The sequence below is a fragment of the Procambarus clarkii genome, chromosome 51 (assembly GCF_040958095.1).
Source record: "Procambarus clarkii isolate CNS0578487 chromosome 51, FALCON_Pclarkii_2.0, whole genome shotgun sequence".
Lineage (NCBI taxonomy): Eukaryota > Metazoa > Arthropoda > Malacostraca > Decapoda > Cambaridae > Procambarus > Procambarus clarkii.
In genome coordinates this window covers 5,747,403-5,773,365 of record NC_091200.1, presented here as the reverse complement: position 1 = coordinate 5,773,365, position 25,963 = coordinate 5,747,403, and the positions used below count along the sequence as shown (strand labels likewise).

General features: G+C 47.6%; 1 protein-coding gene across 8 annotated transcripts in view; it reads right to left on the bottom strand.

Moving 5' to 3' along the window:
• The window catches only part of Sema1a (semaphorin 1a), a 1,083,998-nt gene that overhangs the window by 122,190 nt on the left and 935,845 nt on the right, over positions 1-25,963 (bottom strand). For all 8 annotated transcript variants that reach the window (XM_069303901.1, XM_069303896.1, XM_069303904.1 and 5 more), the window contains exons 2-3: positions 16,280-16,379; positions 14,909-14,954 (exon numbers count right to left, since the gene is read on the bottom strand). In XM_069303901.1, coding sequence (XP_069160002.1) covers positions 14,909-14,954; positions 16,280-16,379 — 146 coding nt within the window. The remainder of the gene's footprint in view (positions 1-14,908; positions 14,955-16,279; positions 16,380-25,963) is intronic.

The following is a 25,963-nucleotide window of genomic DNA, read 5'->3' as shown; positions in this document are numbered from 1 at the left end:
AAAAGTTAAAAAATGTCACAAGGCTAGTCCCAGAACTAAGAGGCATGAGTTACGAGGACAGGCTGCGGGAAATGCACCTCACGACACTGGAAGACAAAAGTAAGGCGAGACATGATCACTACCTACAAAATTCTCAGAGGAATTAACAGCGTAGATAAAGATAAACTGTTTAACACGGGTGGTACGCGAACAAGGGGACACAGGTGGAAACTGAGTACCCAAATGAGCCACAGGGACGTTAGAAAGAACTTTTTCAGTGTCAGAGTGATAGAATGCAACAGATGGAATGCATTAGGCAGTAGTGTGGTAGAGGCTGACTCCATACACAGTTTCAAATGTAGATATATTAGAGCCCAGTAGGCTCAGAAATCTGTACATCAGTTGATTGACAGTTGAGAGGCGGGACCAAAGAGCCAGGGGCTAGATTCACGCAACAGTTACGCAAGTTCTTACGAACGTGTTCATCTTTCCTCAATCTTTGACGAGTTTGGTTACATTTATTAAACAGTTTACAAGCATGAAAACATCAGAATCCACTGTTGTTATTGTTATAAAGAGCCTCCTGGTGCCTCGGAGCTCATTAACTGTTTAATAATTGTAAACACAGCCGCCAAAGATTGAGAAAAGATGTACAGGTTCGTAAGTACTTGCGTAACTGCTTCGTGAATCTGGCCCCTGAGCCAGATTCACACGCATAACTAGGCGAGCTCAACTAGGTGAGCGCACGCAGGCCGAAGATGAGCGAGAGCCCATTCTTTAAAATGCAAATAATTTAGCCTCCGAGCCCTGCCAATGGAAGTATACAAAATAAAATACCATAAAACACGAGACAGTGTCCCGACTGAGTATAAATATTTCCAGTATCATACAAAAATCAACATCAATTAAATCACCAACCTTTGACAAAATATTTACATGACTTCCAACGGCATAAAACAACAAAGCCCCCTCCCCCATCCCCCCTTCAAAAAAAAAGTAAATAAAGTACTATTTTTGTGTTTACAATTTAAAAACATCGTAATTAAACCATTAAACTCTTATTAAAGTTCCCGCCACATGAACACAGGGCTGGCTAGCGTCCAAGCACCCAGTCCTCACTGTCACCAACTGCGCTACGCCCTGGCGGCCCACAGTTTAGTGCGCTACGGGGCCACACTTTACAATACCACGTGGCCACACTTTACAATACCATGGGGCCATGTTCTAAGTGTCCATAGTTTAGAACGCCACGGGGCGGCATAGTAGGGAGGTCAACGTTCAGAACGCCACGGGGCGGCATAGTAGGGAGGTCAACGTTCAGAACGCCACGGGGCGGCATAGTAGGGAGGTCAACGTTCAGAACGCCACGGGGCGGCATAGTAGGGAGGTCAACGTTCAGAACGCCACGGGGCCATATTCTAGGTGGGCACAGTTTAACACGCTGCAGGGACCACAGTTCAAAACACAATTGAGAATGCCTCAGGGCCATATCCTAGAGGGAGGGGGCACATTTTAGACCACAGCTTGCGAGTGCCATGGGACAATATCGTGTGGGGGGGGGGGGGGGAAGCAACGACTTGGGGCAAATCCTTAGGGGGCCCGATAACTTAGATACGGCTGCTGACAGCTCTTGCCGGTCAAGTTCCCTGACTGGCCACACGGATGGTTCCTGCTGTAAGAATATACATTCCCTCCCCTTACCATTACTGTTGAAGTGCTCACAATCCGGTATTTCTGTTCGGCTTCATCCTTGGCGAGCACATTAATAATACCATGTTTGAAACTCCGTCGTGTCTTATACATGAATCTATGATGCAAATGCCTCGTTGCCCTCGTCAGTGTCAACTGTTACACGCGCTTTGAACTCTGCAACGATACTCTTGCATGTTGCATGTGTTCCTTGGTCAGCTAGCACGAGGCACAAGCTCTCACACACATTTTTGTGTGTGTGCACTAATGTGCTGGGCGTGTAGTAGCGGGGTGGGGGGGGGGGGGAAAGGGGGGGAAATTGCAGCAGTGAAACAAGGGGAGAAAATACCCAGCATCGTCTAACATTCAGGTCTAATCATACACTTCCTGTCGTGTCATCAACATTCCCCAACTATTCGTCCATTTGGAATGACCTGCCTATCTGAAGTTACAATATATCAACACTTGCAAACATCGAGCGAGGCATCATGCAGTAGTCTGACGACAATACATATTTGAACGCCAATGGGTCATCTCAACAATTTACAGATGTACACAGTGTTATCGAAACAAACAATAATGGCCTTTTTGCCAACATCTTATTATACGTTAATTACTATTCGGAATTATTCCATAGAGTGTAGTGTGGAGTGTCACCAAACTTGATCTTGCACTCATATTGCTGGTTACAGGGAGCCATGCAACACCTTATTCTAAGAGATTATGTACTCGTTATTGTTGCTGTTTTAGATTTAGCTACTCAGAACGAAGTGTCCATGTATCACGGGCTATGGTGAGCCCGTAGTTATGTATTTATACCCCTTGTCCTGGCTGGTGAACTCTTCTTCACTAGACCCAGCTGGTGGGAGCTCCCGTGAACCCCACACACACACACACACACACACACACACACACACACACACACCCCAATATGCTATAACGACACACACACACACACACAGACACACACACACACACACACACACACACACACACACACACATACCCCAACATGCTATAACCACACACACAGACACACACACACACACACACACACACACACACACACACACACACACACACACACACATAGAGTATTGAAAACTAGAGTATTGAAGTCAAGAGTATGAAAACAACAACAAGGCAGTTAACACTATAATTGAGAGGGCAGCCTCTGCTGCCTGTAGAAATAGATCCCACCTGCTCATCATGGGCGACTTCAATCACGGAAAGATTGACTGGGAGAACAAGGAACCGCATGGAGGCGAGGATACGTGGAGAGCCAAACTATTGGAGGTGGTGACAAGCAACTTTTTAACGCAGCATGTCGGAGAACCCACAAGGATGAGAGGCAATGACGAACCAGCGAGACTCGACCTAGTCTTCACTCTGAACGACTCCGACATAAGAGAAATCGGTTTTGAGGACCCAGTAGGAATGAGCGACCACAGTGTACTGGTGTTTGAGTACTTGATTGAAGAAGGGTTATTGAACTCCAGGAGGGATACCGAAACCAAAAGGTTAGCATACCGAAAGGGAAACTATGAGGGGATAAGAAAATTCCTAACAGATATAGCATGGGAAACAGAGCTCAGGGGAAAGACGGCCCAAGATATGATGGATTACATCACGCAGAAGTGCAAGGACGCAGCAAACAAGTTTGTCCCAGTCCAAGAGGAAAACAGAGAAATGAAGATGAGAAACCCATGGTTTAATCAAAGATGTAGGCTAGCTAAGCAGCAAAGTAAAAGGGCATGGAGAAACTATAGGAATAACAGGACACTGGAGAGCAGAGAAAGATACCAGAATGCCAGGAATGAATATGTCAGGATGAGAAGAGAGGCAGAAAGACAATACGAAAATGACATCGCAAGCAAGGCAAAGACTCAGCCTAAATTGTTGCATAGCCACATTAGGAGAAAAACAACAGTAAAGGAACAGGTTATGAGATTAAGGATAGGGGCGGAAGGATTCACTACAAATGACAAGGAAGTGTGTGAGGAATTGAATAAGAAATTCCAGGAGGTCTTCACCTTAGAACAAGGAGAAATTCCAGAGGTAAGTGAGGGAATAGCTAACTAGGAACCACTGGAAGAGTTTGAGATTACCAGTGGGGAAGTAAGGAAGTGTTTACTAGAGTTGGACGTGACGAAGGCTATAGGCCCAGATGGAATCTCCCCTTGGGTTCTAAAGGAAGAAGCAAGAGAACTGAGCCTACCACTCTCCATAGTGTATAACAAATCACTGGCAACAGGGGAACTGCCAGATATTTGGAAAGCAGCTAACGTAGTCCCGATATACAAGAAAGGGGATAGACAGGAGGCACTGAACTACAGGCCAGTGTCCCTAACCTGCATACCATGCAAGCTGATGGAGAAGATTGTGCGAAAAAAACTAGTGGAGCATCTGGAGCGAAGGAACTTTGTAACACAGCATCAACATGGGTTCAGGGATGGCAGGTCCTGCCTCACAGGGTTACTTGAATTCTACGACCAGGCAACAAAAATAAGGCAAGAAAGAGAAGGGTGGGCAGACTGCATATTTTTGGATTGTCAGAAAGCCTTTGATACAGTGCCACACAAGAGGCTAGTGCGAAAGTTGGAGATGCAGGCTGGAGTGAGAGGGAAGGTACTCCGGTGGATAGAGGAATACCTAAGCAACAGGAGACAACGAGTCTGTGTGAGGGGTGAGGTCTCAGATTGGCGAGACGTCACAAGTGGAGTCCCGCAGGGGTCAGTCCTTGGACCTATACTGTTTCTGGTATATGTAAATGATCTCCCAGAGGGTATAGATTCGTTCCTCTCAATGTTTGCCGACGATGCAAAAATTATGAGGAGGATTGAAACAGAGGATGATAGTAGGAGGCTACAAGATGACCTGGATAGACTGAGTGAATGGTCCAACAAATGGCTGTTGAAGTTCAACCCGAGTAAATGCAAAGTAATGAAACTAGGCAGTGGAAACAGGAGGCCAGGCACAGGATACAGAATAGGAGATGAAGTACTTAATGAAACAGACAGAGAGAAAGATCTAGGAGTTGATATCACACCAAACCTGTCTCCTGAAGCCCACATAAAGAGAATAACGTCTGCGGCATATGCGAGGCTGGCTAACATCAGAACGGCGTTCAGGAACCTGTGTAAGGAATCATTCAGAATCTTGTACACCACATATGTAAGACCAATCCTGGAGTATGCGGCCCCAGCATGGAGCCCGTACCTTCTCAAGCACAAGACGAAGCTGGAAAAAGTCCAAAGGTATGCTACTAGACTAGTCCCAGAACTAAGAGGCATGAGTTATGAGGAAAGGCTACGGGAAATGCACCTCACGACACTGGAAGACAGAAGAGTAAGGGGGGACATGATCACAACCTACAAAATCCTCAGGGGAATCGACCGGGTAAACAAGGATGAACTTTTCAACACTGGTGGGACGCGAACAAGGGGACACAGGTGGAAGCTGAGTACCCAAATGAGCCACAGAGACGTTAGAAAGAACTTTTTCAGTGTCAGAGTAGTTAGCAAATGGAATGCATTAGGAAGTGATGTGGTGGAGGCTGACTCCATTCACAGTTTCAAATGTAGATATGATAGAGCCCAATAGGCTCAGGAATCTGTACACCAGTTGATTGACGGTTGAGAGGCGGGACCAAAGAGCCAGAGCTCAACCCCCGCAAGCACAATTAGGTGAGTACAATTAGGTGAGTACATACCCCAACATGCTATAACCACACACACACACACACACACACACACACACACACACACACACACACACACACACACATTCCCCAACATGCTATAACCACACACACACACACACAGACACACACACACACACACACACACACACACACACACACACACACACACACACACACACACACACACACACACACCCCAATATGCTATAACGACACACACACACACACAGACACACACACACACACACACCACACACACACACACACACATACCCCAACATGCTATAACCACACACACACACACACAGACACACACACACACACACACACACACACACACACACACACACACACACACACACACCCCAACATGCTATAACCACACACACACACACACACACACACACACACACACACACACACACACACACACACACACACACACACACATACCCCAACATGCTATAACCACACACACACACACACACACACACACACACACACACACACACACACACACACACACACACCAACATGCTATAACCACACACACACACACACACACACACACACACACACACACATACCCCAATATGCTATACTTCTCTTAAACCACACTCCAACGTTCTTCCCTTCCCTTTCCCCGTATCAACACCCCTTCCACAAACTCCCACTACCAAAATACGCTCCCAGGATATTTTCTCCTTCCCGCCAAATCTTGAGGTGGAGACGACTTATGGTATACAGTGCTTGATACATTAGATTGTTACTACCCGCGCTCCCAGAGCCTGAGCACCACTCCCGCCCGACATATGAGGCGAACTGTGAGGACACTCATCAAAGGCTTCTTCCCCCACATCCGGACTCTCTCACGATGTCCCGCCATGCTCCGGGAGAGATCCGTCTCAGGCACTCTCACACACACACCACCACCCACCATGGGAAAGGAAGGTGGCGGGGGGGGGGGTGTGGAAAAGGAAGGGGCGTGGAGTGGAAAGGACGGAAAAGGAAGGAACCGGTGGACGGAAAAGGAAGGGCCCCGGGAGACGGGAAAGGAAACGGCCCCGGGAGACGGGAAAGGGCCCCGAGGGACAAAAGGAAGGGCCCAGGGGACGGAGAAGCATGGGAAAGGCTGAACCAAGGGACGGAAAAGGAAGGGGGGGGGACGATGATGAGAAAACAAGATTTGAACAAACTGCACAGTAAAGGGAGACCTCTATGACAGTAATAAAGGCTGGGAGAGAGGAGGAGGGAATGAAGGTGCGTGCAGGAAGGGAGAGGAGGGCGTCAGAGAAGGCAGGAGAGAGGAGGAGGAGAGGGGGGGGGGGTAAGGAGGAGGGGCTGTAGGGAAGAGAGGAGGCACAAAAGGATTATTACCATGGGGCCTGAGGAATGCCAGAAGCAGCCGGCCGGACCCTGGCAATATCGCCACGCTGACGAACACGCGCCACTTCCCACACAAATATTACACCCAGATTACATAGGACGTGGCGGCCCCTCTCGTCAGTTATTAATACCTGAAGCTGCGTCCACCGCCCCACGGGGCTCCCAGCGACAAGCCCCGAGGGGTACCTCACCTTGCGATGATTTCGGGGCTCAACGTCCCCGCGGCCCGGTCCCCGACCAGGCCTCCTGGTTGCTGGACTGGTCAACCTGGATGTTGGACGCGGCTGCTCGCAGCCTGACGTATGAATCACGGCCTGGTTGATCTGATATCCTTTGGAGTACACAGCACCCTTCACGGCTACAAGTCACATCGTACCCAAGACGATTTGCCAATGGATTTTGAAACCTAACTTAGCCCAACCCAACTCAGCCTAACCCAACTTAGAGAAATACAGCCTAACCTTAGCTACTACAGCCTAGCATAGCAATCTATACGGTTTAAACTAACAGAAAACGAGCTTCGTTGAATCATCTCATGTTGGAAACGACCAAAGCCCTTCACGACGGAGCACGAGGGCTGTGAGAAGGGCGTGTGGGGACGGTGAGAGGGATCTGATAGCTGTGAGAGGGGCGGGGAGGCGGCACGAGAGGGGCGGGGAGGCGGTGCTGTGATCAGAGGCCCGAGGGGACGCAACCTCCTCCTCATCCGTACCTCTCAACTTTAATACCTCAAGGAAAGCTTCCCGCCAAAAACTGTAAACAGGTGACACACCAAAACAAAATCGCACAACGAAAACATCCGCCGTTCAGCAAGATGTAGCAACCACTCCGAGGCACCAGCCACCACAATCACCATCACCATCACTTCGAGGCACCAGCCACCACAATCACCATCACCATCACTCCGAGACACCAGCCACCACAATCACCATCACCATCACTTCGAGGCACCAGCCACCACAATCACCATCACCATCACTCCGAGGCACCAGCCACCACAATCACCATCACCATCACTTCGAGGCACCAGCCACCACAATCACCATCACCATCACTTCGAGGCACCAGCCACCACAATCACCATCACCATCACTTCGAGGCACCAGCCACCACAATCACCATCACCATCACTTCGAGGCACCAGCCACCACAATCACCATCACCATCACTTCGAGGCACCAGCCACCACAATCACCATCACCATCACTTCGAGGCACCAGCCACCACAATCACCATCACAACCACTCCGAGGCACCAGCCACCACAATCACCATCACAACCACTTCGAGGCACCAGCCACCACAATCACCATCACAACCACTTCGAGGCACCAGCCACCACAATCACCATCACAACCACTTCGAGGCACCAGCCACCACAATCACCATCACAACCACTTCGAGGCACCAGCCACCACAATCACCATCACAACCACTTCGAGGCACCAGCCACCACAATCACCATCACAACCACTTCGAGGCCCCAGCCACCACAATCACCATCACAACCACTCCGAGGCACCAACCACCATAACAACCAATCACCATTACGTTCACCACCGTCTGGGACAATTCTCTATGGCAATTTAGAGAACAGAGAAGACTCCTTACGCGGAAGAGTTAAAGATTGTGAAGAAGAGTAGCGAGATAACGGCGTTAATGGTGATGATGGTGTTAAATAGTGATAGGAGAAAATACAAACACCGATAACGGTAGTGGGGAGAGAATCACTATATATATAGTGCCGACCTGCCCCCTCATGGTGAAGGGAACCACCACCACCTTACCACCTTGAACCTTAGCTTGTCTTTACCTTGTGTTGCTGCCGGGGATCAATGTCTCTGCGGCCCGATCTCTGCCCAAGCCTCCTGGTTGGTGGACTGATCAACTAGGCTGTTAAGAGCTGCTAGCAGTATGGATCACAGCCCCGTCTTATTCAAGATCTTTGTTCTCAAATTCCCTTCTAAGTGCTCTCCTCATAATTACCTTAACTTAGATGTTTTACTGAATGGATTCAGATAAGGAAAGACCTTTGCACGTTCTCCGGGTCAGCCAGTCCTCCACCTTTAGATGGAGCTGTTTGAAAGGTTCTTGTTATCCAACCTGTCATTTTTTACGAGCGAGTTATTTTATACCTCCTTTAAAATTAAGGTCTTCAGACATGATTATTCCCAAGTGTTTTACGCTGCTTTTTCTTTCTGTTCTGTCGTTTGACTGCGTTTTATATGTGGGTTTCCCTTTTTAAATGCTATTTTTTTCAATAGCGCAGGAGCGAGAACTTATCCTCATTAAACATCATGCTGTACCTGGATGGGGTTCTGGGTTTTATTCCCCAAGCCCGGCCCGAGGCCAGGTTTGACTTGTGAGAGCTTGGTCCACCAGGCTGTTGCTTGGAGCGGCCCGCAGGCCCACATATCCACCACAGCCCGGTTGGTCCGGCACATCTTGAAGAAATTTACATCTAGATTTCTCTTGAAAACCTCCACGTTTGTTCAGGCAATATTTCTTTTACTCGCTGGGAATATGTTAAACAACTGTGGACCTTTGATGTTCATACAGTGTTTTCTGATTGTGCCTATGGCATTAGGGACCTGACAGCTGAGTGGACAGCGCTTTGGATTCGTGGTCACGACATTCCAGGTAGAGGCGGAAATTCCAGGAGGAGCGCCTGAAGAAGCGCCTAGAAAAACTCCTCCTCCATCTTCGGTGGTGGCGGAAACAAATGGGCAGAGTTTCTTTCACCCTGATGCCCCTGTTAACTAGCAGTAAATAGGTATCTGGGAGTTAGACAGCTGCTACGAGATGCTTCCTGGGGATGTGCAACAAAAAGGAGGCCTGATCGAGGACCGGGCCGCGGGGACGCTAAGGCCCCGAAATCACCTCAAGATAACCCCTGCTCTTCACTGGTTCTATCCTGCATTTTCTTCCATATCGTTCACTCCAGTATGTTGTTGTTTTACTGTGTAGATTAGGGACCTGGTCCTCCAGTATTTTCCATGTGTATATTATTTGGCATCTCTCCTTTCTTTCAAGTGAGTACATTTGGAGAGCTTTGAGACGATCCCAATAATTTAGGTGCTTTATCGCGTCTATGCGTGCCGTATATGTTCTCTGTATTCCCTCTATTTCAGCAATCTCTCCTGCTCTGAAGGGGGAAGCGAGTATCGAGCGTGAAGGCTGTGTCTCAAAACGGGACAGCACCAGTGATTTGAATAGTACAACCATTGTGATGATTATTTTCTGTGGCCCACTAGAAGACCTGATTAACATCGGATTGGAGCTTTGTTTAATCTTATAAAAATCCTAGTATCATCTGCAATGGGTGATATTGTACTATAATTTGTGTCCTTGTTTCCGTCCGTTATATAATTTGTGTCCTTGTTTCCGTCCGTTATGGGGATGAGAAAAAAGCACCGGAGGAAGCATAGTGCCCTGGGGGACTGAGATTTTCATAGAAGAAGATTAGGATTTTACTTTGATAACTATTAGACACTGGGTTCTGTTCGCTAGGAAGTGGAAGATCCATCTTCCACTTCCCTGTTCTGAACCCATGTTGTCTAGGGTTATGTAGACGGTGTGATTCCACATGTTTCTTTGTGATCTAACTTTTTAGCACTCCTTCAGAAATTGTTACACGTGATAATGCTATCGGTCTGCAAATTTGTACGTCTGCTTTATTGCCTCCTTTGTGGAGCGTGGCGCGATTTTCGTTGTTTTAACGATTTCGGAGATAACACCATTGGGGTCTTGTTGACCAGACCACACACTAGAAGTTGAAGGGACGACGACGTTTCGGTCCATCCTGGACCATTCTCAAGTCGATTGTCAACAAAAATTCACTTGAGAATCGACAATCGACTTGAGAATGGTCCAGGACGGACGGAAACATCGTCGTCCCTTCAACTTCTAGTGTGTGGTCTGGTCAACATACTACTGCCACGTTATTGTGACTCATCGCCTCCATTGGGTTCTGTCAGTGGTGAGGCAGGCTCCGTCTCCAAATGATGTTTAAGGTCTGGGATAGTTTTCTTAATTCTTGATTACAAAATTCCAGGAATCTTGTCTAGGCGCAGAGTGCATGGGCGCACTGTATTGGTATTTCAAAGTCCAGTGGGGTTAGGGGTGACGCCTGACATGATATATTCATTATCACATTCATGAAGAATTGGTTTGATTTCCGATCAAATTTTAGGATTCACTAAAAACAGAATCGTAACCTCAGTATTTCATTCATTTAAAGTGGTTTTGAGCTCCTTTCTATTTCACTGATGGGCTTTTGCTGTCTTTGCCTCTCCTGGATTTTATATGATTCTTGTAGCTTTAATATGATCGCTTCTACATTTTTTCCTTGTCGTTCTTGAGATTGAGTGTGGTGTTAGGTTTATCTGTTCTTTGTGTTCTTTCTCTACAAACGGAACGCCGTTCTCGTTTCAATTTGCATAATGTTCTCTCTTTGTGGTATGTGACGAGCATACGCAGAGGACGACGAGTGAGAGAGTGACGAGCAGAGAACATATTCGTGCAACCCGTTCTCGCACTTTTGTATAGTCAATATTGACTTATTAAATACGTGCATATGTGACATACTAATTTATTGTGAATATTTTAGTTTACCTTGAAAAGCTTCATAGAAAACACCGACTGAGTCGGTGTTTTCTATGAAGCTGTGAGACTGATACTGAGTCGGTGTGAGACTGATACTGAGTCTATTTTCTCAAGGCACTGATTTTGGTTTGCATTATCTCGCTGTTCTTCTCAGCTCATTTCTGTGAGGTCTTGGTTTACTATTTCCCAGTTAATCTTTATATTATTAAAATTGAATTTGTTGAATTCTCCTCCTCTTGGATTTAAAACTTGCTGCGCAGGTCAGTTCATAATTGGCTCATACTCTATTAGGTTATGATCTGAGTAACAGGTATTTGTAATATTAGTTTCCTAACCAGTTCATTAGTGTTTATAAAAATAAGGTTTAGGGTGTTTTCTCTTCAAGTTTGTTCTACTATTTGCTGGTTTAAGGCAAATCTGTCACAATATCTGTAAGAGGTCATTTATTTCATGTTCTGTTCATTTAGACTGCTTCCTAGGCATCTCTTTTAAATAACTGTATGCCACATTTTTTTTCATTTTAGGTGCAGTAGACTGAAGTCACCAAGCAAGATAATATTTGTGGCAGGGTTTGTGAGGTGTGCTAAGCAGTATTCTGTTCTCACTGGTTGGTCTTTAAACTGCTGAGGATTTTCCTCTGGTGACTCGTATACGAGGACAATAACCCCCATTTAGGATTTCAATTTCAATTATCAGCACATCCAACATATCATTGTATGTGTATTTAGCAGCTGAATGCAGACGAGTGTGTTTTTGATGTAGAGGCTGACCTCACCTTGTAGCTGTGTTTCATACCTGGAGAGGGTCTCCTCTCGCCTTTCCTGCCCTGTGTTTCCTCTCACCATATCCACCACCACACTGCCTCACCACCATCATCACACCCACTGGCGGCACTGCCACACCCCTCACCACCCTTCCCACCGTCACTCACTATAGTGCAGGACCACGACCCCACCACGACCCCTCCCCCCCACCCCTCCCACAACCGCTGGCGATTCAGAGCGTTGTCATCAGAACATGTTGGAGGCGCTGGTGGTTGACAATTAAGTGCGCAACTTTGATCATTACTCATAAATCATTAGTGAGACGCTGCATGAAGAATGATAGGGATAATGGTAATAAAGACGGCCTCGACGACGAGGGTGGTGGTGATGATGATGATAGTGAAGATGGTGGTGGTGGTGGCGGCGATGAGTGTCACTGGGCGACACCTGATTAACTAAGTCACCCGCCCCGTGCTCCCCGTGAGCGACTGCAGACATTTTCTGCCCTGATTATGATTTGGAAGAGAAGGAGCGAGGGGGCTGGTGAGAGATTGAGGTAGGGGGGGGGGGCGGAGGAGGAAAGGAGAGCAAGGATGATTAGGGGAGAGAGGGTGGGAGGGAGAGAGAGAGGGAGGGAGAGAGGGAGGGAGGGAGAGAGAGGAGACACCACCATATCTTTCCCTAAACTCCCTCCACGCCTGGTCGAGGACCGTGCAGCGGGGACGCTAAGCCCTGAAATAATCTCTAGATAACCTTTAGATAACCATAACCAGATATCACCCAAGTTGATCAAGGAAAGAACAGCTTGGTATACTTGCCACTAAGGAACTCTCCTTACCACAAGAGAAGACGTCAGTCTCCCCTACTTAAGAGTCTATCCTGACGTGGTGCAAGGTAACCATAGATGGCGCAGGTGGTGGGTCCAGCACCCCCTCCCCTGCCTTCAAGAATAATTATCTCACATAATGAGCCCAGGGCCATGTAGTCGTATTCCCTCATGGCATCATTACCGCCGCTAACACTCGCCAATTTCCTCATAATTTCCTCAATCAATTACCTCATGAGGAAGCGCCGGCCGGCGACGAGCACCACTACGGCACCACCACCACTCTCAACACCACCACCACCACCAGTAGCGTGACCATCACCACCCCAACACCACCACTACCAGTAGCGTGACCAATACCACCACCACTTTGGGGCTTGGAGAGTAGAAGAACTCCCAGAACCCCATCAAGCAGGTATCAAGCAGGTACCACCAGCACCACCACCACCACCACCCGTACCCTGTGTGGGTGGTTAACAAGTGGAATGCACTGAAAGAAGTAGTTATGGAAGCCACCTCCATGCACAACTATAAAGCTAGATTCGACAAGGCATTCGAACATTATGTTAAATCAATTATAACGTAACAGATACAACACGGCCAGAGGGCAGGGCATGGAGCCACACCTCACTTCCCCGTACACACTGACAGGTAAGTACATGTAGGTAAGTGCCATCACTGATGTAAGTTATAGACAGGCACCGTTACAGACAGTAACACGAGTGCCAGTGTTACTGTATTGTAACAACAACAAACTTACCACCATCTCCAGTAACATCACTAGTAACAGCATGTTTTAAATTCAGCTACTGGGAACAAAAAGTTCCAAGTAGCACGGGCTATGGTGATCCCGTAGTGGACTTGCCTGGCACAGGAGCGGGGCTGTGTGTACAGTAACAGCATCGTAACCACACCTATGATGGTCTACCACTACAAGCTGTTGTTGTTGTTTCAGATTTAGCTACTCAGAACTCAGTGTCCATGTAGCACGGGCTATGGTGAGCCCGTAAACAATTAAAAGTTTACACTACAAGCCATAACCAACACCATAACTAGCTCCAACCAAGACTAACTCGACCTTACGGGATATTCATGCCCGTGCCTCCTCATGGGTGACTTAATCTCTTATCAATCAATCACAAACTCGACTACTGGGCCCAGCCACTCATCACTAACCCCTGGTCACTAATAACTCAGTAGTAACTTTTCTTAATCGTTAATAACTTTCCAGTAACTATCGTTAGTCATCATTAAAGTCATTCAAGCAGCCACTAACTTCAACACTCACTGTATTAGCACTTACTCATCACAAACAGCAACAACCATGCAACAATCACTACTCCCATCCAACACTAACTGCCAAACTACCCGTTACCAAAGCATCAAGGCGGTAAGTAACTGGCTCCATCATCAACCACTTTTCAGAAAGCGGAATCTATCATGAAAGTGTCAACCGAATTATTATCCAACAACATCTACTCCACCGGAAGTGTGTTCCTGTAGACGTAGATCCTATCACAATCACTATCTACTCCACCGGAAGTATGTGTCTGTAGATTGATGCGCTACAAACACAATCTACCTCACTGGTAGAGTATTTCTTTAGTCCCATATATAGAATATTATTCTTAGTTTTTACTTACCATTAATACCATGATCTAAATTGTATAGCAAGCCTGTAAGCCCCTGACATTATGTTCCATTTTACTAGTAAAATGGCAAATATTGTTCATTACCTCCCACAACAGCCTTCTAGTTCCACTAACCCCTACAACGGCACTCCATAGCCTGCCGTTCCATGTGAATAACCCCCACAACATTGTGAAGGTGAGGCAGTACCCACACATTCCCACAACATTGTGAAGGTGAGGCAGTACCCACACATTCCCACAACATTGTGAAGGTGAGGCAGTACCCACACATTCCCACAACATTGTGAAGGTGAGGCAGTACTCACATTCTGCTCCTGCAGGTCGGCGACGCTGATGTTATAGATGACGTTCCTGGAAGACAAGACAAGGAGGCCGCGTTAGTCCGGTGGTGATTAGTGATGAACCCGCCTCAGGCGCGCCCTATACCTCCACCTCCTCTATCATCACCTTTAATACCCATTATTAATACGCGTATATTATATATATATATATATATATATATATATATATATATATATATATATATATATATATATATATATATATATGTCGTACCTAGTAGCCAGAACGAACTTCTCAGCCTACTATTCAAGGCCCGATTTGCCTAATAAGCCAAGTTTTCATGAATTAATTGTTTTTCGATAACCTAACCTACCTAACCTAACCTAACCTACCTTTTTCGGCTACCTAACCTAACCTAACTAATAGAGATAGGTTAGGTTAGTTTAGGTAGGATTGGTTAGGTTCGGTCATATATCTACGTTAATTTTAACTCCAATAAAATAAAATTAACATCATACATAATGAAATGGGTAGCTTTATCATTTCATAAGAAAAAAATTAGAGAAAATATATTAATTCAGGAAAACTTGGCTTATTAGGCAAATCGGGCCTTGCATAGTAGGCTGAGAAGTGCGTTCTGGCTACTAGGTACGACATATATATATATATATATATATATATATATATATATATATATATATATATGTATATATATATATATATATATATATGTATATATATGTATATATATATATATATATATATATATATATATATATATATATATATATATATATATATATATATATATATATCGTTATTTATATTATTTATATATATTACATAATCAGCGTGGGCACACACACACACACACACAACTAGGTGAATACACATGCCAAAGAGCAACCCCCCGCAAGCACAACTAGGTGAGAACACATACACACACACACATACACACACACATACACACACACATACACACACACATACACACACACACACACACACACTATAGTTCACTAATAAAATGTTGTAGGAAATGTAAGTTATAACAAGTAAGTAAGAAATGTAAGCAAAATATTGTGAGGCGAGACCAAAGACCCGAAGCTTCACCCGCCCCCCCCCCCTCTACCTCCCCCAAGCACAACTATGTCTTTATCTACCCCTGTCAATTCCACTAAGAATTTTGTAGGTACTGGGTAGTACCCAGTACTACCCAGTACCTACAAATGTAGGTAGGTAAATTTTGTGAGTACACTACTATTCATGTTTACTCTCATACACTCTTACTCTCACTAAGACAATGTCACTCTCACATACTCTCACTAAGACAATGTCACTCTCACATTCGTCTACACTCTCCCTCACCACACAAGAAGCGGGTTGCCACTTACCTCCCACCGACGAGCAGGGAGCCGGACGCGTCGTGGAGGATCAGTTTGAAGTGTTCGTCGTGGGTGTCGTTGCCCACGAACCGCATCACCTCGTGGTCCCCTGCAACACAACACAACCACCCGGTCAGTAACACATTCCTCGAGCAACACAGGCATTCCAACTCCCCAAACACAGGGATTGAAATAAGTTTATTGAGGTATAAATTCACGCAAAGGGATGAGGTACCTCAAGCTATTCTCACCCCCCGTTCTGTACAACGTGTTCATATATAAACCCACACACACATCACAAACAATAAACATATTACCGAACATTCTGAGTGAGATAAATGTACATTTTTTTTCCTCTACATATGCAGTTTATTGCTAGATGTACACGTTGTTTTAAATTCAGCTACTTAGAACAAAAGTTCCAAAGTAGCACGGGCTATGGTGAGCCCGTAGTGGACTTACCTGGCACAGGAGTGGTGCTGTAACTCCAGACGTACACACAAATACTTGTATTAATGCGCAAGGCGACGCTTTACTTTTGTACACAATGACGTCGGTTGTTTGGTACCATCAGGATCGTCGTCCTTTTCCGGGAATTCCATTTGTTCGTCTGGGAATTTGCGGTGAAATTCCGGGTGGTGGTAGTCCTCCTTCAGTGTGGTGAGGTCAGTGTAGGGGTTCATGGAGGCGGCGTAGCCATACATGGGGGGTTGCTGGGGTTTGTTGACGTTCTTCGTGATGATTACACTGTTACATTTGTGGGGCAGTTGTCTGGTGTTTGCGTTGCTTTTGGACTCGTTGGGCGCAATGCAGAGAGCATTGGCGGTCCTTTTGTTGTCGTTCTCGGTCGCAAGGTCATTCTCGTCAACGTCGGTGTCGGCTCTGGAGCGCCTCCTGGTGTCGGTTGTCGGAGTTACGGGTGGTCCGTCGTCATCTTCGGATGTCATGTCGATGTTGACAAGGGCAGCCAGGGTGGGTGGCGTCCCTGTTTCCAGACAGGTTGTAGGGCCGGCAGCTGGAGGAGCTGGTTATCTTGAGATGATTTCAGGGCTTTAGTGTCCCCGCGGCCCGGTCCTCGACCAGGCCTCCACCCACAGGAAGCAGCCTGTGACAGCTGACTAACTCCCAAGTACCTATTTACTGCTAGGTAACAAGGGCATCAGGATGAAAGAAACTCTGCCCATCGTGAACAATATTGGAGTGAACAATATGGAAGAAAATGCAGAATAGACCCAGTGAAGAGCAGAGGTGCCATAGGCACAATCAGAGAACACTGTATAAACATCAGAGGTCCGCGGTTGTTCAACGTCCTCCCAGCGACTATAAGAAATATTGCCGGAACAACCGTGTATATTTTCAAGAAAAAACTAGATTGTTTTCCAAAAAAAAGTGTCGGACCAACCGGGCTGTGGTGGGTATGTGGGCTTGCGGGCCGCTCCAAGCAACAGCCTGGTGGACCAAACTCTCGCAAGTCAAGCCTGGCCTTGGGCCGGACTTGGGGAGTAGAAGAACTCCTCAGAACCCCATCAACCAGGTAAGCAGGTACTACATCAAACAGCCTGGTTGACCAGACTGGTCCTTCGGAACCAGTGTTCCCTTCAAGGTAACGCTCAGTTCCAGATAAAAATAAAAGTATAAAAGTTCCTCCTTAAAAAGCACCAATACAAAATCATAAAAAAATGGGCGAATCTTATGACAGTGGTGTTCGGTGAACCGTCGTCCCTTATCACAGTGGTGTTCGGTGAACCGTCGTCCCTTATCAGAGTGGTGTTCGGTGAACCGTCGTCCCTTATCAGAGTGGTGTTCGGTGAACCGTCGTCCCTTATCAGAGTGGTGTTCGGTGAACCGTCGTCCCTTATCAGAGTGGTGTTCGGTGAACCGTCGTCCCTTATCAGAGTGGTGTTCGGTGAACCGTCGTCCCTTATCACAGTGGTGTTCGGTGAACCGTCGTCCCTTATCACAGTGGTGTTCGGTGAACCGTCGTCCCTTATCACAGTGGTGTTCGGTGAACCGTCGTCCCTTATCACAGTGGTGTTCGGTGAACCGTCGTCCCTTATCACAGTGGTGTTCGGTGAACCGTCGTCCCTTATCACAGTGGTGTTCGGTGAACCGTCGTCCCTTATCACAGTGGTGTTCGGTGAACCGTCGTCCCTTATCACAGTGGTGTTCGGTGAACCGTCGTCCCTTATCAGAGTGGTGTTCGGTGAACCGTCGTCCCTTATCAGAGTGGTGTTCGGTGAACCGTCGTCCCTTATCACAGTGGTGTTCGGTGAACCGTCGTCCCTTATCAGAGTGGTGTTCGGTGAACCGTCGTCCCTTATCAGAGTGGTGTTCGGTGAACCGTCGTCCCTTATCACAGTGGTGTTCGGTGAACCGTCGTCCCTTATCAGAGTGGTGTTCGGTGAACCGTCGTCCCTTATCACAGTGGTGTTCGGTGAACCGTCGTCCCTTATCACAGTGGTGTTCGGTGAACCGTCGTCCCTTATCACAGTGGTGTTCGGTGAACCGTCGTCCCTTATCACAGTGGTGTTCGGTGAACCGTCGTCCCTTATCACAGTGGTGTTCGGTGAACCGTCGTCCCTTATCACAGTGGTGTTCGGTGAACCGTCGTCCCTTATCACAGTGGTGTTCGGTGAACCGTCGTCCCTTATCACAGTGGTGTTCGGTGAACCGTCGTCCCTTATCACAGTGGTGTTCGGTGAACCGTCGTCCCTTATCACAGTGGTGTTCGGTGAACCGTCGTCCCTTATCACAGTGGTGTTCGGTGAACCGTCGTCCCTTATCACAGTGGTGTTCGGTGAACCGTCGTCCCTTATCAGAGTGGTGTTCGGTGAACCGTCGTCCCTTATCACAGTGGTGTTCGGTGAACCGTCGTCCCTTATCACAGTGGTGTTCGGTGAACCGTCGTCCCTTATCACAGTGGTGTTCGGTGAACCGTCGTCCCTTATCACAGTGGTGTTCGGTGAACCGTCGTCCCTTATCACAGTGGTGTTCGGTGAACCGTCGTCCCTTATCAGAGTGGTGTTCGGTGAACCGTCGTCCCTTATCAGAGTGGTGTTCGGTGAACCGTCGTCCCTTATCAGAGTGGTGTTCGGTGAACCGTCGTCCCTTATCACAGTGGTGTTCGGTGAACCGTCGTCCCTTATCAGAGTGGTGTTCGGTGAACCGTCGTCCCTTATCAGAGTGGTGTTCGGTGAACCGTCGTCCCTTATCAGAGTGGTGTTCGGTGAACCGTCGTCCCTTATCAGAGTGGTGTTCGGTGAACCGTCGTCCCTTATCAGAGTGGTGTTCGGTGAACCGTCGTCCCTTATCACAGTGGTGTTCGGTGAACCGTCGTCCCTTATCAGAGTGGTGTTCGGTGAACCGTCGTCCCTTATCACAGTGGTGTTCGGTGAACCGTCGTCCCTTATCACAGTGGTGTTCGGTGAACCGTCGTCCCTTATCAGAGTGGTGTTCGGTGAACCGTCGTCCCTTATCACAGTGGTGTTCGGTGAACCGTCGTCCCTTATCAGAGTGGTGTTCGGTGAACCGTCGTCCCTTATCACAGTGGTGTTCGGTGAACCGTCGTCCCTTATCACAGTGGTGTTCGGTGAACCGTCGTCTCTTATCACAGTGGTGTTCGGTGAACCGTCGTCCCTTATCAGAGTGGTGTTCGGTGAACCGTCGTCCCTTATCAGAGTGGTGTTCGGTGAACCGTCGTCCCTCATCAGAGTGGTGTTCGGTGAACCGTCGTCCCTTATCAGAGTGGTGTTCGGTGAACCGTCGTCCCTTATCACAGTGGTGTTCGGTGAACCGTCGTCCCTTATCAAAGTGGTGTTCGGTGAACCGTCGTCCCTTATCAAAGTGGTGTTCGGTGAACCGTCGTCCCTTATTTTGACTGCAATTGCAAGTAGGCCATCTCCAGGGATCAATTTCCGGCAAAGGGATTAATTTCTGCAGCTGCTCTTTATTTGCATACGCAAATTAAGTGCTAAGCGGCAGTTGGAAAATTCGCTCGTCACCCCGCAGTCTGACAGGCAAGTACTGTACAGTCTACTCTCATTTTCTATCCCAATCCTTTCTTTTCTTAGTTGGTCCATTAAACCTACCATCCTCTTCCTGTTTCACCTCTCACTCTATCGTTGCCCCGGCCTCCCGACACCCGCCCCCGACTAACAAGCCCGGGGCCGGCTGTTCACCCAGCACTGAATTCATAAGGAGGCACCCAATTAGGCTGAAACTCGCGTCCTCAGATTTGCCTATTAAACAGTCTCTCCACAGGTCATATGCGGCGGGGTTTAGGGTCGACTCCGCTCCGAGGACGACGCCTGCGCGACTAATCAGGGCATCGAAGTGAAGTGGGTAGGCGGGGATTAATTTGTATTAACATCTTTAGTGACAAAAATTAATTACAATTTTGCCTAATCTGAGGAATTCAATTAGATCTAATTAAAGTGAGGATAATGGTGGTATTGACTGTCACACAGGACAGAGGATCATACACAAGACAATAGACTGTGGACTGAAGTACATATATATGACGGTTACAATCAACTACATTCGACTGTATACACGCTTCAATGTACGAATATGTAAATACAACTTTCTATTGTGCATTGCCACACAAGGGCAGCGATGGGTTCATAGGAGATACAGCTTAAAAATAATATAAATAAAATTGCTCTTCATTCTTTAAAATGGACAAGCAAATTTTGGATAAATTGTTAGGATGTCGTCCAGAACACCTGAGTCAATAAAATAGTTACACAGTTGGTGGTACAAGAGGCCAGGAGGTCTAAAATCTTTTACGGTTTCACATTCAACAATATAGTGTTCCAGTGAATGCATTAAAGGTTTGTCACAGAGTTTACAATCTGAGTATTCTGGTAGTGGCTCAGCCTCACTAACCTGCCAGATGTGCCCATAGCCAAGGCGAATTCGCGCATGACTACATTGCCTGGGAGTGTGGTACTAACAGGGCCCAGAATACATCGAACATTTATGCAAGCACTTGCGAAACCTGTACATCTTTCCTTAATCGTGTCAGCTTTGTTGAATTTATTAAACAACTTGTGAGCTCCGAAGCACTATGAGGTTCTCTATGACAATAATAACCTTGGGTTGTGAAGTTTTCACGCTCGGAAACTGGTAATATATGTAAACAAAGCTGCCATGATTAAGGAAAGATGTACATGCTTCGTAAATGGGTGGGCGAATACTTCATGCATCCTCTCCTGGGAGAAGCCTGGTTCAGGGACGAGGGACGGGAGAGGCAGGTACACTGGCCAGGGAGAGCAGAGCGCCCGCCCCAGGGGTTATCTTGAAGTTATCTTGAGATGATTTCGGGGCTCTTTATAGTGTCCCCGCGGCCCGGTCCTCGACCAGGCCTCCACCCCCAGGAAGCAGCCCGTGACAGCTGACTAGCACCCAGGTACCTATTTTACTGCTAGGTATTAGGGTCATAGGGTGAAAGAAACTCTGCCCATTGTTTCTCGCCGGCGCCTGGGATCGAACCCGGGAGCACAGGATCACAAGTCCAGCGTGCTGTCCGCTCGGCCGACCGGGTCCCGTGTCAACAGGGAGTGCCAACGACCAGCAAGTTCAATACACCACAACGCTAAGAGGCAGCAGACCACTTGCGATAAAAAATCCGACATTGAACAGACGTTAGTGAACAAAACCTAAACAAGAATTCACACCTTCCTCATGTTACACCCGCGAGGAACGTGTTCAATACCGCGAAAGTGATTATATCGCGGGAAGATGAAGGTAAAACATGAAGAGGGGCAAAAAGAGAAACGTGAAAAGTAAACGCAAGAGAAGAGGAAAAGGCACAGCGGTCCGGGCCCAGGAACAGATGAAGGTGCAATGTGAAGAGAGTAAGCAAGACGTGGGGGAAAGTGATGCTGTTAGCCAGATTCATTATGTATTATTTCCTGCCGACTCATCGTCTGGGTCACTGGTGATGAGTGTTGCTCACAGCAGCACACACCCGTCACACGCTCCCAGTGTATCCACTGTGAGGCAGTGATGGGGTGCAGGGCTGGGGTGCCACAACACCATGACGCAGGACGAGCTCTCTGAGGGGGGGAAGGTGAGGCCTGAGAGTGAGGGAAGGTGAGGCCTGAGAGGGAGGGAAGGTGAGGCCCGAGAGGGAGGGAAGGTGAGGCCCGAGAGGGAGGGAAGGTGAAGCCTGAGAGTGAGGGAAGGTGAAGCCTGAGAGGGAGGGAAGGTGAGGCCTGAGAGTGAGGGAAGGTGAAGCCTGAGAGTGAGGGAAGGTGAAGCCTGAGAGTGAGGGAAGGTGAAGCCTGAGAGGGAGGGAAGGTGAGGCCTGAGAGTGAGGGAAGGTGAAGCCTGAGAGTGAGGGAAGGTGAAGCCTGAGAGTGAGGGAAGGTGAAGCCTGAGAGTGAGGGAAGGTGAAGCCTGAGAGGGAGGGAAGGTGAGGCCTGAGAGGGAGGGAAGGTGAGGCCTGAGAGGGAGGGAAGGTGAGGCCTGAGAGGGAGGGAAGGTGAGGCCTGAGAGTGAGGGAAGGTGAAGCCTGAGAGTGAGGGAAGGTGAAGCCTGAGAGTGAGGGAAGGTGAAGCCTGAGAGTGAGGGAAGGTGAAGCCTGAGAGGGAGGGAAGGTGAAGCCTGAGAGGGAGGGAAGGTGAAGCCTGAGAGTGAGGGAAGGTGAAGCCTGAGAGTGAGGGAAGGTGAAGCCTGAGAGTGAGGGAAGGTGAAGCCTGAGAGTGAGGGAAGGTGAAGCCTGAGAGTGAGGGAAGGTGAGGCCTGAGAGGGAGGGAAGGTGAGGCCTGAGAGAGAGGGAAGGTGAGGCCTGAGAGGGAGGGAAGGTGAGGCCTGAGAGGGAGGGAAGGTGAAGCCTGAGAGGGAGGGAAGGTGAAGCCTGAGAGGGAGGGAAGGTGAGGCCTGAGAGGGAGGGAAGGTGAAGCCTGAGAGGGAGGGAAGGTGAAGCCTGAGAGTGAGGGAAGGTGAGGCCTGAGAGGGAGGGAAGGTGAGGCCTGAGAGGGAGGGAAGGTGAAGCCTGAGAGTGAGGGAAGGTGAGGCCTGAGAGTGAGGGAAGGTGAGGCCTGAGAGGGAGGGAAGGTGAGGCCTGAGAGGGAGGGAAGGTGAAGCCTGAGAGTGAGGGAAGGTGAGGCCTGAGAGGGAGGGAAGGTGAGGCCTGAGAGGGAGGGAAGGTGAAGCCTGAGAGGGAGGGAAGGTGAGGCCTGAGAGGGAGGGAAGGTGAGGCCTGAGAGGGAGGGAAGGTGAGGCCTGAGAGTGAGGGAAGGTGAGGCCTGAGTGTGAGGGAAGGTGAGGCCTGAGTGTGAGGGAAGGTGAGGCCTGAGTGTGAGGGAAGGTGAGGCCTGAGAGTGAGGGAAGGTAAGGCCTGAGAGTGAGGGGACGTGAGAAGATGAGAGAAAATTCAAGAATTCCTGAGAAAGAGAATTCAAGAATTCCTGAGATGATGAAACCTAACTGAGGGGGAGGTAAGAGTCAGGAGGAAAGCGACCCAAGTGTGAAGAGGTGAGAGGTGAGATGAGAGGTGAGATGAGAGGTGAGATGAGGTGAGGGGTGAGGTGAGGGGGAAGGTGAGGGCTGGGAGGGGAACAATGAGTTGGACTACAACTCTGGCACGCAATCACTGCGCTACGGATCTCTTGACAAACTGTGCATGGAGGCCGCCGGGAAACAGTGTCACACAACGATACCATAATTTGCACTTTGCAGACATATTATATATTGTATCAGCACCAACCATCCGTAAACTGAGCTGTACCTTGTAGCCCCATAACGGTCGAATTACATTTTATTTTTACCTGACTATCACCAAAATAGGTCACCATGGCCGCCCTCAAGTTAGCTAAGTAGCGGCAACTTTACCTAACTTCGTCTCGCAACTTTAAAGAGCAAAATCTGCATAAAACGGAGCCAATCTAACATAAACCCCTGTTTTTAACTTGGATAATATATGGTTAGTATGGTTTCATTAGGTCAAACTTTTTTAATGGCGGTCATCAAATGCTCGTTACGCCCGCCCGCCAGCCAGCGGTAGTGGTCTTTCAACGCCGGTTGGGCACACGCCGTCTTATTAAAGATCCCGTGAGAAATAGCCAATGCAGCTTGCCCAAGCTGTCTCAGAGGAGCCCTAGGAGTTCGCCCAAGCTCATCTCAGATGAAGACACTACACCAGTTGCCTCGCCAGGGGGAAGCTCTCACAAGACTTTATAAAGCCGGGGATATTATGAGCTTGGTCCCGACAACACTAAATACGTGTTGGACGTCGTGCTAATAATAATAATGATAATATGGAGTCGAGGGAAACATTCACACTAACGTTAAAACTCGAGCAAGGCCGGGAATCGTCAACCCCTTACGACGTGTCCACTTACGAAACCTTTACTTCTTTCATTAATCATGGCAACAAAATCTTCCCGGCGTGATGCCCTCTTTTGACAATTACTTAAAGCGGCTTAATTTATAATCATTAAGCAGCTGATGAGCTCCGAAGCGTTACGAGGTTCTCTCTAGTGATAACCTCGGGTCGAAGGGTTTCCCCAGCCCGTAAACTGTTTAATGCAGCCGCCATGATCCAGGAAAGCTTCATGAATCCTGTCAGTGCTACAAGAATCCTGTCCTGTAACAGTGTAGATGTGAACGGTCTAACTAGACACTGTCAGTAAGATACATCTTACCGATGCGTTACTGAAAGGCTAACTTTTCAGTAGCTTCTAAAAGGTTAACCAAGTTTGTTTCTTACTGAAAGGCTAACCAAGGCTGCCTTCTCACCTTAAAACAAGTTGACAGTGTTCTACGAGTTCTGTATAGCTTGTGAGACATACAACCTGTCCATCTGTATAATAAGATACCAAATAAGAAGGTGTGTTGATCAGAAGAACACTTCTTGCTGCCAAATGTTCAGTATACATGAACAGAAATGACAGCTAAAACATTTACTTGGTCCTCACATTAGGGGCATGCAAATACCCAGTGAATACTTCCTACCACATAAGACAGCGGCTTGTTTGATGGAAAGACACAGCCACTGGTTGCAATTATCAGCTTAGCAGAAAGCAAGGTCACTTCACACGACCTGACCCCTACTCAACCTCTGACCATTAAATCTCTAAAGGTGTGACTTCTTAATTAACTGCTAAAGGCAGACAGTCTGGCACCTCAAATATATTCTGTGTGACTGAACTCTCGATGTATGAAATATTAAATAAAACATATTTATGGTGATACAACAGAAATAAGCTGGGAAGAACAACTAGAAAATGCAAACCTGAACTAGTGTCTGGAAAAAATAAGCTCAGTAGCAAAAGAAATATGTTCAAACCGGATTACCCCACCAAGAAAAAAAAAAAAAAAAAAGGAAGAAGTTGGAACAGGAACGGCGTTCCCTTCATAGGCAAAGAAAACGAATCACGGAACAACTTGAGTCGCACCCTATCTCAAGAATGACGAAGAAGGTAGAGAAACAGAAACGACTTATCTAAAGCTACAAGAATCATACAAAATCCAGGGGAGACAAAGAGAGCAAAAGGCCATTAGCGAAAGAGAAATCCGAAATATTTTTTCTCCTAATGCAAAATCAAGATAAAAAAACACATTTAGTATTGGGTCCCTGCGAAAGGGAGATGGAACATTCACTGAAGACAACAAAGAAATGAGCGCCTCGCTGATGTCCAGTCTTCTATTGTGTCATCAGAAGTTGACTGTCCAGTCCAGTCAACA